The sequence below is a fragment of the Scomber scombrus genome, chromosome 6 (assembly GCF_963691925.1).
Source record: "Scomber scombrus chromosome 6, fScoSco1.1, whole genome shotgun sequence".
NCBI classification, from domain to species: Eukaryota; Metazoa; Chordata; class Actinopteri; order Scombriformes; family Scombridae; genus Scomber; species Scomber scombrus.
In genome coordinates this window covers 17,480,772-17,497,410 of record NC_084975.1, presented here as the reverse complement: position 1 = coordinate 17,497,410, position 16,639 = coordinate 17,480,772, and the positions used below count along the sequence as shown (strand labels likewise).

At 40.8% G+C, this 16,639-nt stretch overlaps 1 protein-coding gene across 1 annotated transcript; it reads left to right on the top strand.

Moving 5' to 3' along the window:
- The first annotated feature begins 2,859 nt into the window (after positions 1–2,859).
- Positions 2,860–10,638, top strand: nr2f2 (nuclear receptor subfamily 2, group F, member 2). The gene is made up of 3 exons (XM_062420211.1): positions 2,860–4,053; positions 5,112–5,639; positions 7,653–10,638. The coding sequence occupies exons 1-3, from the start codon at positions 3,603–3,605 to the stop codon at positions 7,925–7,927; spliced, it is 1,254 nt and encodes a 417-aa protein (XP_062276195.1). The 5' UTR covers positions 2,860–3,602; the 3' UTR covers positions 7,928–10,638.
- The last annotated feature ends 6,001 nt before the right edge of the window (positions 10,639–16,639 follow it).

The window sequence follows — 16,639 nt, the reverse complement described above, 5'->3', positions numbered from 1 at the left end:
ATAATAAACTACGCTTGTTTTTATAGGTTTCAGTTTGGCGTGCAGGATTTTTTTTTTATTTGTATTTTACGCACAAATTAAATTTTGTCATTTATTAATTGCAGCTCTAATCGCAGCTCTTGTTGCATCTTTACTGCCAGCCTCATATAATTTATAATATGCAGAGTCTCATAATGCATGCTAGCCATACTCAAAGACAGGTGTCTGTTCTGCCTTCACCCCCTCCCTCTCTCATCTGTAGCCCACACAAAGCAGCGGCGTGCAAACGCGTTTTGGCCATATTACTGTAGGAGAGAAAAAGGCGCACAGGATCTCTGCTGCTGTAAAGCCTACTTTTCATTTCCAGAGGCAGTCAAATGATTCTCTGACAGTTTATATTCCAAATTTCCTCGCTCAGCAACACATTGACGTGAATCTCCAAAGTTTTTGCATGATCAGACATTTGCAGTTTTCCTAAATAAACAACGTGTGGCTGTTTTTTGGGGGGTTTGATCCCGTCTGTTGAAGAGGAAGCTTTGCCAGTTTCAATCTGAGCATTGTTTCGAAAAAGAGAGAAGACTTAATATATTCTGAATAAGAGAGAAGATGCATCCCGCCGTGGACGAATCAGCAACATATGCATTTGGTAGGTCTGTTACTATTAGAATATAGCCTCCTGCCTCACTATCACTAGCAATTAACTTTATGAATGAGTATTTGCAAAGTAGCACAGTTTATTGTGGTCATCATATAAATGAACACTCGGATAATAAGCGTAAATGACTGACAGAGTCGCCCGTTTTCTGTACGCACTGTAGAAATACCGTATCAGCAACGTTATAGACTCAGACTGCAGCAGCCCGTCTTTATGTTTCAGATAAGCTTCATTTAGATCGGATTTAATTCAGAGCCGAGGAATAAGGTATTGCCAGTTGGCTGATTTATCCTAATAAAGGTTGCAAAATGTATACTTACCCTTCGGAGCAAAGCTGGATCCTTTGTCGAGACCTTGCAGAGTATTTTATTTACAGACTCTCCGTTTTTCGGGATCTGTAAATAAAAAAACGACAAAATAGTCATGCAGGCAAAATATGATCGGCTCATTTGTTTTAGAATAAAGACATAATTGGTCTAAATACCACCGCTGGGAGTGCCTGAAGTGGCAAAAAGTAAATCCAACTTTGGCAACTCTCAAAGCTTTGCCGTCCAAGTCATGTAAAACAGAATTTAAACAAACAGCCGTCAGTTTAAAATGGGGCTCGTTAGTTTGGTCGATGCGAGAGACAAGACTGAAGCGGTTTCCGTGTCGGATGGCTCCTCTAAATTGAATCTTATTTGAAGCGAGAAATTCATACGCTAGGGGGCACCCATATACTGTATTACATCCTGAACAATGCATGCATGCTGCTGCTGCTACTCACTAACACACAGCTCAAGCTATGTTCATCTGTTTGTCTGTGTAACTTCTACCTGCAGTACAAGTTTGATAGCTTCAAGCATAGTAAAAGTATATCAGTCTTTAAATACAAGCTAGCTATATATATATATATATATATATATATATATATATATATATATATATATATATATATATATATATATATATATATATATATATTATACAGGCAGCAACTCTGAACAACCACTGACCCCGTTTTATTTGCATCCTTCACCACCTTTGTTATTATCATAAACTTCCGATTAAATTTATTATAAGCAACATCTGACAGGCATTAAAGAGCATCTAAATGACCACAAACAGCGTTTATGGTGTTGTTTATCAGGGAGTGACATCCTTACTTTTAATGTGAGGGGCCGTATAGCCTTTGACCTCAAATGACATTTTTAAATGTAGTCCCTGTTTAAAGCCATAGTCATTTCACGTTTTGACCATGCACTCAAAGCTCTGACTTTTGAGACCCACATTTGGCCTTTCTGACCTGCCTGGTTGGGGATATTTGTGACCAGGGGGATTAACAGGCTGCAGCGGGTGTCCAGACGATGTCAGTAGCCTATCATAATATTTTTATAAGAGGTGTGGATTGTGATGAATGGTACCTGGTTCCATTAGAAGCACTAACAGATAAATTAGCCGAAACTAATCCCGGGAATTTACAAAAACATGTCGTACAATGTAGAAATTCACAGTAAAAGCTTTATTATTGCCTTGCTCACCTGGTGTCTACTTTATTTTGTGTATATGAAGAGACCAAAAAGTGTGCACATGTAGTTTTATTTACTAGTATCCTACACTATTGACAATCCTCATTTACAGCAGCATACAGTCAGGCCCTTATTTTTTTCCCTTTTGTCTTCTTTTGTGTGTTTTTTTTAGTCTATACATATCAGTGGACCTAAAGGATCAACATAAGGGCACAATAGATGGACACGTTTATTGAAATGAGCACATATCATGTCGAAAAGGCGCAAGCGTGTCTCAGGATTAAAAAAAAATATATATATATATATATTTGGGATATTTCAGCTTGTTATAATACTGTAAAGCGATATGAGGCTCAATTAAGATTTTTACTTTTTCATGAATTTGCTAAGGTTTTTACCGGGCATACATGTGAGTAAAACCTATAGTCTGGGCAATCCGAATGAGTAGAAATTATTCTTCATTCCGACAAACCGTCTCCTTTTAGGACCAAGCGGCCCTCTCGACCTCCATGCTGGCTCTGGCAAGGTACCAAGTAGCACAAGTGCCGACTAGCCAATGGGGTTGAGGGGGAGGTCCCTGAGCTCTGACCAGTCAAACACACTCTCCTTCCTTATATGGCAGCTGATCTCCATGGTAACGTGTGCTAAGTTGCAGCAGTCGTGTCAAAGTTCACTATATAGAGAGCTCAGTGAGCTGATCAGAGAGAAAGCATTCTGCCAGCCCGGCTCCTACCAATCGCAAATCACTTCCTAACCTCCGCCTTTTTAACATATTTGATCACTTTGATTCTTTACTCCTTTTTCCTATTATTTTTCAGCGCACGGAGGAGGTTTGTAGGTTGTGATCTTTGTTTTTTTTGTTTTTTGTTTTAGTGCTTTCGCTTTTCTGGAGGAGAGTTGTCTTCATATTCCAAAGCTCTCAAAACATTGGCTTCAGCTGCGCGCTTGCTGGCGCTACCTCACAAGAATTAAAGGAAGAAGACGCTATTTTTTTTTACCCAGTTGGTGATTTTCTTCAAGACTTGTGCTGGAACTTGATAGTAGCTGCGACAGTGTGCTCACCAATTGTTTTATGCTGCTTGCAGGCACGGTCTCACCAACCTGCTCCATCATTTACTGACTAGTCCATGCTACCTCGGCTGATTATTTGAATATTTAGCCCACCTTCCCTATTGATGGGTGTACTGGATGGCTGACTGTAAGCGCCCCTGGACTTGGCCTTTAAGCGCAAGGCAGCGACTCAGCTCGCCATCGCATCAGTTTTGAAAACGTGCTTCGCAACGTCTCCAACAGCAATAAATCGACAGTTTTTCGGGAGATCCAGAGTGGAATCAACGTAGGCTAGATTTGACATTGTGTGTGTCCGGCTGTTAATCACAGTTTACCGCGTTTCCTTGAGACGTTATTCACCGCGACACCAAAACGGCAGACAAAAAGTTTCTTTACGTTGACTGATAGATATGGCAATGGTAGTGTGGAGAGGCTCCCAGGACGATGTGGCTGACACCCAAGGCGCCCTTTCCTCGCAAACCCAAGGAGGACTATCTCTTCCCACCCCTCAACCAGGCCAGTTGAATCTGACAGCCTCTCAGGTCGCCCCTCCGACCCCTCAGACTCCGGTCCAAGGACCCCCGAACAACACACAGTCCACGCCGACGAACCAGACGACGCAGCAGTCAGAGAAGCAGTCACAGCACATTGAATGCGTGGTGTGCGGGGATAAATCCAGTGGTAAACACTATGGCCAGTTTACTTGCGAGGGGTGCAAAAGCTTCTTCAAACGGAGCGTACGGCGGAACCTCACTTACACATGCCGTGCCAACAGGAATTGTCCAATCGACCAACACCACCGCAATCAGTGTCAGTACTGCCGCCTCAAAAAATGCCTCAAAGTCGGCATGAGACGGGAAGGTATTGGGACTTTTTGTTTTCTTATTGATGTGTATGTGTTTGTACGTTTTTAGGCTTTCCAACATGAAACCATCTTATGTCGACCCCCTCCCTCCTATTGCCTGTTCTCCCTCCCGACTGTTCCCTCCAAGGCTGTGCGGCTGGAGCACGCCATGGAGCCGCTCTCTGATGAGGTGGAGACGGGGCTCGCCGGATCGTCCTTTGCATTTTATTATCCAGCTACAGCGCATTATAGCTCAGCAATACACAAATAAGATCCGACCCAAATCCACGCTAAGGCTATCGAATTTATATGTAGACAAAGCTATGGGCGTATAGATACATCTGTGTTGAATAGATGATACAATATAGCCTTCTGCGCTATTATGGCGAGTGTCGGATTAAGAGAGAGCGTGTTCAGGCTACATCTCCACATCTATGCTGCCTGCCTCCTCCACTGTATCTAAAACTGGACATCAGCGTGAATTATGCATACGAAGCCTTCACATAACCTCGAGAATTTATTTGAATATTGGTTTGGAAACTGGCCTGCATGTATGGTAAAACGAGATGAATTGCTAAGTAGGTTAAGGGTTAAACATGCAAGGTCTCCCTTGCCCTCTTTGTGTTCCTTCACAGCCAGCTCATGTTGCTGTTGCTAAAGAACATCATTTTAAAGCTCGACATATGCATGGCTTGTGTTAAACGTGTTTAAAGCCATATCTGGTGTTTCTGTACATGCTTTGTCACACTGAGGCTTCATTATTATCAGTGCAACCTGTCTGTTTAAACTCGTGTGCAATATTAGGCTACAGCGTGTGTGTGTGTGTGTGTGTGTGTGTGTGTGTGTGTGTGTGTGTGTGTGTGTGTGTGTGTGTGTGTGTGTGTGTGTGTGTGTGTGTGTGTGTGTGTGTGTGTGTGTTTTGATACAGCAAACATGCTGTGTTTCATATATATTTTCTGAACGTGTAAACCTTTGATTCTGCACTTTAAAAAAAATATATAGCATGCTCACAATGATTGTTTGAAGATTTGTAGAATTCAGGCTTCAATATCTGTAGTTTCTCTTTTTACTGCAGCCGTGCAAAGGGGACGGGTGCCACCCACACAGCCACACCATGGTCAGTTCTCCTTGACAAATGGAGACCCACTCCACTGCCATTCCTACTTATCCGGATATATCTCTCTCCTGTTGAGAGCGGAGCCCTACCCGACGTCCCGGTATGGCAGTCAATGCATGCAACCCAACAACATAATGGGCATCGAGAACATTTGTGAACTAGCAGCCAGGATGCTCTTCAGTGCCGTGGAGTGGGCCAGGAATATTCCCTTCTTTCCAGACCTTCAGATCACCGACCAGGTGGCTCTGCTGAGGTTGACGTGGAGTGAGTTATTTGTGCTCAACGCCGCGCAGTGCTCCATGCCCCTGCATGTGGCTCCTCTCCTGGCGGCGGCTGGCCTTCACGCCTCCCCCATGTCTGCGGACAGAGTGGTGGCCTTTATGGACCACATTAGGATCTTCCAAGAACAAGTGGAAAAGCTCAAAGCTTTGCACGTTGACTCTGCTGAATATAGCTGCTTAAAGGCAATTGTGCTCTTCACCACAGGTAAGACAATAGACTGGCACACACTCCTAAGTTCAGCCTCTGTGAATGTCACTATAACATGCACACTGACATCAGCTAAATCAACCCTGACCTAAATATATCTGCATTGGCTATAGAGGTTGTTGCTTGTCTTAGATGAATAGCCTGCCTAAATGTTCACGTATGTTGCCTTCATGGTCAGGGGCTTTTAGAAAGACCTTAGGCTACTAAATTATAAAACCATTTGATTAATCAGCTGATTTATCAGAAACACACACGGCTATACTGAAAATTTGTGGCATGACCACGCAAGAATTTGTTTTTTAAATTGAATTGAAGGCAAAACAGAGGAAATCATACAGCCTGATGGAAACAGTAAATAAACTCGAGTTAAACAAGACTGATAACGATAATAGCCTTAAGCATCCTGAAATCTAGCTTTTAGTACACTTTTGGAGAGTCCAATAGCTTGCAGATTAATTGCTACACTTTGATTTTTTTTCTCCCGGCATTTATCAATGTGTGTATGCCCCACGTCTTGTTTGTAGGCAATGACAGATATAAATGATGTCAGGCTCCAAAGGGGGAGGGGAATAGAAAAAAAAGAAAGACAAGCCTAATGTCCTATTTGCACACAGTAAAAGCAAAGCGCAGGTTTCAACGCTCTCTTGTCATTTGGGGACAGGCATGTCCGAGAAAAAGCATATAGAGCCCATGCACTGCCTGTAATTGCAAATATGTCAGTATGGAGCAGTATTGTGTGATACTGAGCAGTGACAGGAGGGGCGGCTTTAATTTTTATTTGCAGAAATATTCTCTGCGCCTTGTAGGATCCAAGGCGTCTCTGGACTTGCTCCAGAACTAGGTCATGACCTAAACTTCTCAGATATTTTGTTACATTAGCAACACCAAGCGGGGAAATAAAAAAAATGTGGAAGAGATTTACAAGGTTTCACCGTAGAGTTAATGCATGTCTTTGAAATGATATCATACCTGCGAGCCATCAGCCTTGTATTTTACTCAGCTTTGTCAGCCCGTCATTGTTCTTCTGGTGGCTTGTTAGGCTTTTCGTAAAAAAAAAAAAATCATATTTCAGGTCATTACATTTTATTATTAAACCCTGATAGGGCCACGATGGCTTAATTTGTCCTCTCCATACCTGAGTCCCGGAGGCTTAAACATGAGCTGTGTGTTGTAGCCTTTGCTGGTGGTTTGGTTGTTGTCAAGCATAAACTTTACAAACTTAACCAATGCGCGTACAAGCGTTTTTGGCACATAGTCAGCTGCCGCCCACATTGCAGCAGCACAGATAGTGATTATGCGTCTCTGATGGTATAGTATGACGGCATCTCCGTAGGCTATGGGGCCTTTTTTTCCAAGCTAAATCTCTGCTCACTAAAGGTCAGCAGGTCTCCCTGTCTTTCCCTCTCTCTCCCTCCCCCCCTCCTCTCCACCTCGCTCTCCCTCTGGCTGTGAGAGATGGGCCCATCTTAAACACAGTCTTTAGCTATGAATATGCTTAATTATTTAGTTTACCTGTAAGTGGCTTCGAGAGAGAAATAAGCGACTCATAACAGGGACAAACAGCCAATGAAGATATCGCTGAAGCAAAGCTCTCATTTTCAGCATGACTTTTGAAAATTAGAATTTTAATTTTATCATAATTTTTTATACAAACATTATATTATTGTTAAAGCAACATAAGTTGCCATCACAGCGTAGAGACATATTTTTTATATGTGATGTGGCAATTATTCATCTAGCGCAACATTATTTGTATTATTAAAAGTTATAGTTAAATGATTCACACACATTGAAAATATGTGCACTCAGTTATTTATGAAAACAAGCCTTGAGACGAATAATCCGAATTTTTAGATATAATTAGATAAGAATAAATTCCTAAAAATAATTGCTTTCTCAAATTCTGACAGGCTATCAATTTTAGCCACAGTGGGAGAAAAAAAACTCCTAGTGAGAGGAACACTTTAGGTTACACTTTATTAATGTTTATTTGCTTTCCCCCCCTCTCAGATGCTTGTGGCCTCTCAGATGTGGCCCATGTGGAAAGTTTGCAGGAGAAGTCCCAGTGCGCCCTGGAGGAATATGTCCGGAGCCAGTATCCCAACCAGCCAACACGGTTTGGGAAGTTGTTACTCCGCTTGCCTTCCCTCCGCACAGTCTCTTCCTCGGTCATAGAACAGTTATTTTTCGTCCGATTGGTAGGTAAAACCCCAATTGAAACTCTCATCAGGGATATGTTGCTTTCGGGGAGCAGTTTTAACTGGCCTTACATGTCAATTCAGTAAACCAAGAAGGAGACGAACAAACAAAAGGTGGGGTTGAAGGGTTGGGGGAGGCTGCGAGACTACAATGATTATAGCTGCTTTTGTGGAAGGAATAAAAAACCAACCGGCTGTTACACGGGGCTGGCTTTCATGAAGAAAGACATTGACGTAAATGACTGTGAATTCCCCCCTACTCCGAAAAAAAAATTGAGACATCCACTGAACTTTCAAAATGGCAGATACAAGCTCCCAGTGTTCATGCAGAACAACCTGCTTCGATCCATTTTTTTAATGAAAGAAGAAAATGAGAAAAAAAGGAAAAGGGATTTTGTTGATCCTCATAAGGAAATTTTAAGTATTAAGTGCATTTAAAATGATAATTTGGGTAAAAAGAAAAAAAGAAGAAGGGAAAATACGAAACGTGAATTTTCTTTTCTCAGATGACTTGTCCTGTGTCCATGTATAGCTGTGTTTTTGTACTCTCTTTGTTCCTCCTTTCTGGTTCCAAACCGGTGATTTCTGTAGTACAGTTGGTGTTATTTTTTAAGACAATGATTTATTTTAAGAAGGTGAAATAATGTACAAAAAAAGTTCTAAAAAGAATTAAAACCACAGCAATAGGAGTATAGGCTTATAATCTAGGCTTAATGCTGCAAGCGCACTTATATTCTTAGGACGACCAATACCATCTGGGGATGAAAAGGGGAGTTGTTGTTTTTTGGAGTTCATTTTCAACTTTATGACCCAGCGGAAACATTTACTCTTTATTAATATGAAGTTACAGGATCCACTTGTTTTCCACTACTATTTTCGACTGGAAGCCTTTAAGATAAAATAAGGATTTGTTAGTTTTGACCCTCGCAAGAGTTTACACAATTTAAATTACCTGGCGAATAGTCTTCCCTCATTTCATCCACCTCTGAATATTTGGCACCAGTTTCCTAATTGGATAAAAAAAATGTTTTAGAAAAATCCTACAATTTACCTGGATCCACTATTATAAAGATATTAAACACAAGTTGCTTTAAATGCGTAATTTGCGCCTTTTGCGGGCGTTTGCAGTCGCTCAAACTGCACTTAAAGCATAACTGACTAGTTGTTTATTTTTTGATGGAGAGGTCAAGGGTCATAAAAGTTTTGAAGCCTAGCCAGAGTAGTGTTTAATAGCAGTATTATTAAAGCGTCCCTGAAATGTCACCCTTTATTCACTTCAAGCATTAAGTGCCTGACAAGCATGATGTGACTTCTTATCAAAACGTTGTTAAAGTAGGCCTGCAACATTTTTTTTGGGGGGGGAACACAATTAGATTTGGAAACTTTTCAGTCGTGTGTTTCACTTGAACAACACGGGATTAGAGGCAGTATTCTTGTAAATATAGGTCAATTCATTTCAACGAGTTTTTCCTTTATACAAAAGTATATGTGATTAAGAAAAATCTGTGGTTGCCATTTTTTTCGGTAATACAACGTCTTCAAATTGAGTGGCAGACTTAGCTAGTAGCACTGAAAGTTATGTTTTTAATGTATATACATATTACTACAAAATGTTTTCTTTTTCATGTATATTTAGACTGTGAATGCATGGCCACAGGTCGCTAACCTATTTTACCTTTGATATATTAATGTAAATGTTTTTTTTTTGACTGTATAGATATAATCTGTAATCAGCCCTTGTATTTAAAGAAACAAAAAAAAAGAAAAAAGAAAAGAAACAACGTTCATTATTAGGCTACAGACTTAAACAGGGTGTGCAGGTTTGGAAAAGGAGTTGATATTTTAACTTTAGTGTTATTGCTCCTTTTGGTCTTTGACAGGTGCCGTGGTGTGCATGAGCGTGTGTGCGCGCGAGTGTGCGTAAACGTGTGTTTGCGTGTGTGTGTGTGCGTGTGTGTATTTGGAAGCTAGCAATTTTGTCCTTGTTTTGAGGCTTTTCTTCAACACACACAAAAACACCATGTTGTGGTTGAATTAAAAGGGATCACTGATTGAACACTGATCTTTGGCTGTGCGTAGCCACATATGGACCAGAGAATGATACATGATTGTAATTATGAACAGTTTAAACTGACCCACGTTTTTATATAAATATATAAAAATATATGACTGCAGGGTATTGATAACGTATAGATACTTTTTTTATGATGATGATGATGATGATGATTATTATTATTATTATTATTATTATTATTATTATTAATTGCAAGTGATATATGTGAGTGTGTGTGAAAGTTTATAGTTGAACACAATTCTTGTTTGTTTGTGTTAGCTTATTGTAAACAAGCATTCTGCTGTAAATTTGTTCTTGGTATTAAATTATAATTTATGAATTTGAAAATCACGAGCTTTTCATTGTTTTTTTACTTCCCAAGCGCACTTGTGTGAACTTGTCCATGAATGTGCGTGTGTTTGTTTGCGTGCGTGCGTGCGTGCGGTGCGGTGTGCGGTCGGCTGGAGGGGAGGGGGGTGGTGGTGGAGAAGGGGGTGGAGGGGTGGGTACTGGAGTCAATTTGCTGTGGCAGGATGTTGCCCTTTTGCCCTATGAGAGTGATTAATGAATTACAAAATAATTAATCAGTCACCAACAGGCTCGCTTCACTTTTTTGCTACACGGTTATGATATGTTTTTATTTCGATAAAAACGCCGATCAGTAATTCACTATTAAAGATAATACTGATTGATACTTCAGAAATAGGATACAACGCCCTGTCTCAACAGATAACATTTCATAACAATATAGACACCCCCCCCCCCCCCCCCTTCACCCGGAAAAGGGACCATATAGTGGAGGAGATACCCAGCTCAGCTTCGTCTGCAGAACACAGTTTCACCTTTGGACGCTCCTATAAATATTAATGGGGAAAATTCATATAGTATAAATCATAAATACTACTGAAAAAATATAGAGAAGCTTAAATTATATATATAAAAAATAATAATACATTTCTTGCTGGGTGTGTTTTTTATACTTGCTAAACACTACTGATGCATTTTATTTGTTTTTATTTTTTTTACATTTATTAACATGTCAATATCCAAGAAGTGGATGTGATGGGTTTTAATGACAATTACTTACAGGCTTGCCACTAGCCTATCAGTAATTATTAGTAGTATTGGCTTAGTTGAGAGTTGGGCCTGAAATAGAATTGGCCTATAGGCTTAATCAGGAATCAGGATGGTCATACAAGCCAACTTTACCACGGTTTCTGCTGCTGATGCTGTGTGTGTGTGTGTGTGTGTGTGTGTGTGTGTGTGTGTGTGTGTGTGTGTGTGTGTGTGTGTGTGTGTGTGTGTGTGTGTGTGTGTGTGTGTGTGTGTGTGTTTGTGTGTGTGTGTGTGGTTTCTGTTGCTGTTGATACTGATGAAAATGATGATTATGATGATGTGATGTGATGCTGATGGTCTTTTATCCTCGGTTTCTTGCTGAAAGCTCTATTTATCCATACAGTGATGCTTTCACTGCCCGTCCAACTAAACTGTCTCTGAGGCGTATATCACACTCGGGCCACTACGAGCTCATATTGATAATTAAAGGTAGACATCAGCCCCACGATACACACCAGCCAGTATGATCTCACTGGACCAAACACCAGTCACGGAAAACCTCCATCACATCCTCCACCTCCTTCCAATAAAAGACGCTGAATTCACCCAGAAATCAAATGCAGAGTTTCAGAATAGGTTTGGACTCCTCGGATCCCGTCAGGGGCTGATTTTAGTTGACAGAGCGTGATCTATACACTGGACTCTGTAATTTGCACTTCTGCTCATTTATTAGCATTGCACAAAAAAACTAATGAGGTGAAACTCGCTGCAACGTCACTTGTATTTACGTATGTGTGACGTGAGAACTTTTTGACACACGAGCTCATAGGACCATAAAAAAAATTAATATATAAAGAGGAAAAATCCCACAGGCTGCAGAGGAGGCGTGTGTACAGTGCAGTCTGTGTGTTTGTTGGGGTTTACACTGAAGCTGAGAACTTATTTAGGGCTCACAGGCTATTAGTGAAGCTATTTGTTTAATAAGATGAGGATATGGTTTGCAGTCTCTCTCTCCCTCTCTGTCTCTCTCACACACACATGCACGCCCGCACAGTTAAGCGACAAATATGCACATTATTTGCACTTTGGCACTATCACTATGACAAATTATCCCCATACAGCATGCGCTTTATTGCATAGCCTATATAGGCTCAGACACCGCAGCTCGTTTACAATGTAGCTATGAGTCAAACGCTTGGCAAGGTGGGGCACCTGTTCCTTATGTTAGTACACTGGCTTTAAATAAACATCGTCATCATTATTATGATTTATGTTTTTTGTTTGTTTTTTGCTGTTGTTGTTTTCTCTTTTCTAACACATATTAGTAATATAGCCTGAATTAAAAGTGTGTTTTTCTTTCACTTTATTATTTTATTTACTATATATGTTGTTGTTGTTTTTGTTGTTGTTGTTTTTACATTTGCTCACTTCATCTTCTATCATTAAAATAAATTGCTTCTCACTCACACTTAGTGCACATGGCGTCTTGCATTCTGCCCATAAATGTAAGAAAATTGTGCCATCTACCCGCTATCCACGGAACTGTAGCTTCCCAAGACCTCGGAGACCTCAGCTCACTTTTAGCACAAAGGGAAAAAGAGACCAGCGCTGCACACGCAGGCGCCTCCTCACACATCCACGACAGCAGCTGCCGACTGCTATTAGGCTGTAACTTTACAAGTAATGTGTGTTTTAAGCACCTGTCATCTGTTCTGTATCCCACTGCGTCTGTCTGTCTGTCTGTGCTCATGGGAAGGTAGTGGCCGCCGGCTACCTCTGCCTGAAGGAGAGTCCAAATGTGGTCTTGTAAATTTTAACATGATAAGCAGAAGCAGGGATTCACATTAAAAAGTCTGCAGGAATCTGTTTGGAAAGCTTATTTTATATAAAACAACACCAGAGTTTTTTCTACATTGTTTTTCTCTGAACATCATGCAAATATATAATTTATAACGCAGAACAAAAACAATATGATCATGTTGACATCAGTCATTGCTCTTTTTGTCTCCAGATATTGGTCGCTATGCTCGGGTTTGAAAATTGTAGTTGGCAAAAAAGTATATTTAATGACGCATGTAATGAAGGACCTGTCTGCACCAACCCGTCCAGATATGAAAAAGTAAGGATCATCTTTTAAACAAGAATATTACAGAGCTGGATTTGTCCTACTTAACTCAACCTCCCCTTTTCAAGGAGTTTTCATTCGTGTTATAGTCGAGGAAAAAAAGCGAAATTGGGGGAAAAAAATGCAGAAAGAAGGGCCAATCAACACCAACAAGGCAAAGTTCATTTGAGTAAAAAGAAAAGAAAAAGAAAAACCAGACTTTCAAGAGGGGCGCAGCGCTTTGTGGCGATATAAATAGGGGAGATAAAGACAATTGCAGCTGATGTAGACCAAGAGTGTGAATATACCCCATGTTGAATTTCCCCCATTTTGAGAAGCCTATTTCAGTTTTCTTTTTAACTCAGGCGCGCTCACAGAGAGGCTATCTCAGTGCCAGTGGAGCAGCCAACATCCACTATGATACTTTGAATATTGCATGTCAAATCGCAAACTACTATTTGGCCACTGTGTAGCATGACTTACAGTCTATTATATTTAAAAATAAAAAAATAAAAAAAGTATTTATAGCCGTAAGAGGACCTAACTCTGGAGACGCGGGCCAGTAGGTGGGAGTCAAATAACGGCTTGCACACCTTTTTAAAGCAGCACTTTAAAAAAATAAATAAGGTATGCAGTTTGATTTGTCTTAACACACACGATCACACACATAGAGGACCGAGACGAGCGGTGAGCCAAAGGGATGATGAAGAGACCGCAAACACTCTCCTGGATATTAGTCAGCCCCCCTCAGCCTTCCCAAACCCTAACGCATTATTTCATCAGGACTACTTCATAGGTATTGATCGATATAGGCCACATCTTGTATTGATTTGTTACTTGGGGTACATAGATACTTTATTAAGATCCCCATTAGGCGCACCGCAGTGGTTGTCAGTCTTCCAGGGGTCGCAGTATTAATGTTACAGGCTCGTCACTCTGAAGGAGTTTGGAGAAGGAGCCTCAGCTTTAACACGCACGTTAAGTTAGAGATCACGTGCGTGTTTTTCGACCCGTGTATGTGTATGTGTGTTACTGCGAAAAGGCTGATTAAGTAGACGTAATTAATAATTGCGCAGGTCTTTTTATTCAAATCTTTCACCTTTCATGCGCACATGCATGATGGCTGTACAGATCCATGTGTGTGCGGCTCAAGCCACACGTTAAGGATGGTTGCCTCAGTGGGGATGGTAATATTGAAGACACTGGACATTAGCTTATGCCGATGTAAAATGACACATAAATTGCCCAAATAAGAGCTAAATGTGTAATCAATTTGGCATTCATTAGCCGGGCAGGCCTGCCACGTCTAGCTCTTGTCAATCCACGCGCGGCTCTGTCCTCATCCGCCACTGATGGAGATGTTTTCTATTTTCTTTCCTGCAAATGCTACTTCTAGAGAACCATGTGTGTGTATGTGTTTGTGCGTGTGTGTTCGTGTGTGTGTGTTTTGCCGAAACTTCAAACGCACACTTGGCAAAGCTCCCCCGAACTGTGAAATTAATTTGGCGTAATTCTGGTCGATGCTGGTGGTAGACTGAAGGTGCTTTAACAATAAACCTCACACCCCGAGCGTTATTCTCTCGTGCTGTCTTCATCATCACCACCATCGCCACCATCATCATCATCATCATTATCACCGCCATCACCATCATCATCATTATCATCGTCATCATCATTTCCCATTTCCACCACCAACACAACCGGCTGCCCACACGTTCACATATTCCACAGGTGAAAAAGAAAAGTCAGAAAAAAGGAAATCTAATACAATCTTCACTGTTTTAATTAATCAAATGTACACATCTCATGCAACTTTTCCCATTATACAAAAAAAGTTGAGTCTTATTATTAGCACAAACAAAAGCAGCGTCTAGTGAAGATTGATTTCTCCTTTTCTTCTAATGTTCATCTACACACAAATGGCACAGAGACACTTCTGCAGAGCGGAGCTCTGGGCTGGAAAATACAGAGGCCTGTTTACAGTTAAACCTGCACTCTTAAAAGACTTGGCTTCATTTCCCCGCATTATTTAGTTACGTTTATTTGACCCCTGTGCCCTAGTGCTGCAGAAGGTGAATATTTATTCTTGACCGGTCTTTTCTGGTGGGAAAAAAAGTCTGACAGTCTGGTGCAGAACGGGTTCAAAAAGGGAAAAATAAATAAATAAATAAATACAGGAAAACTTTTATCATTCAACCATCCCACTTTTCAGAGAATCTCCAGTCATTTCTGTCCCCTCGATTACTGTTGACTGTAATTATGTTATTGCAGAAACTGTATTGCCACATCAGGCCTTTATATAGGCTTTATATATTTTGAAAGCGTGTTTTTTTTCTGTCTTTCCTCATGTTCAAATACATATTTAGTTCTCAGACCGTTTCATGTGAAGAAGGCTCCGCAGATACGCGTTACAGCCTCTGGATCCCCGCTTGATAAGATTTTGTCACAGGGACCCACATCTGACATTTTGTGCGGCTTGGTGGGATTTTGTGCACATTGTTCGCATACTGCAGGCGGGCAGATAACAAGTGAGAAACTGAATCCGGGATCAACATCTCCAAATGTATACCTCCTGTAATTGTGCAGCTGCACAGTGAAATGAAATGATTTCTGTGATTTCTGGTTCGTCTCCCTCTGTGAGCGTCCCGGGACTTCACTTTGGGAACTAGTTTATATGTTCAGCTGGGACAATTCAAGTGAATTAGATTACAGTGAAATGACACTACTTGTCAAGTTGCAGGGGACGCACCTCACCCCCTTCTCCTCCTCCTCCTCCTCCTCCTCCCCTCCTCACTGACCCCTGCAGATCCTGGGACCCGCGTTGGGACCCCCCCTGCACTAATGAACAGCGATAACACATAACTGGTGGCCGCCAAAAGACAGCGGCACGCAGGCTGTTGTCATAGCTGGCTATACACACAGAAATCGGTCAACCTTATGAGAGGACAAATCTTCACGGAGGGTCTCAGCAGTGGAAGAGAAAAAAAGTGAAGAAATAACGTCATGCAACAGCGAGATGGCGCTATTCTGCACGTTTAACCTCGGTGCTCCGGTGCCCGGACTGGCTGCGCAGTCTCACATCTCACATCTCACATCTCCACCTGCGGTTCTTCTTTTTTACGCAAACTGGTTCAATTAATACATGATATAGAATATTAAATACATGTGCTCGATGTGCAGTAACATGTGAGACGGGTTTAATTTGAATTTTCACACATTTTACTGACTTTTTATTTAAATTGCACATTTTTGAAAGAAATAACTAATTCTGTCGTTCATTTAATTGTTTAATTAAACATGAATTATTGGTTTTAGATAGGGAAAAATTAGAAACAAAAATAGACACAAACACCTTGATGAAGCACATTGAAGGTAAAGTTCAGACACTTTATGTTTTTGATTTAAAAAACAAAACAAAACGACCTTCTAACTGCAGCTTGCAGAGCCCACACTGTTTATTTCTATTTGATTTAAAATCAGATGTTCCTGTTAAATATTTTTTACAAAAAACGGATCTGTTAAACAAATATGAGCCTCATGTATCGAATTTTGTTTTTACACTTCAATTGGATCACCCAGCAAATTA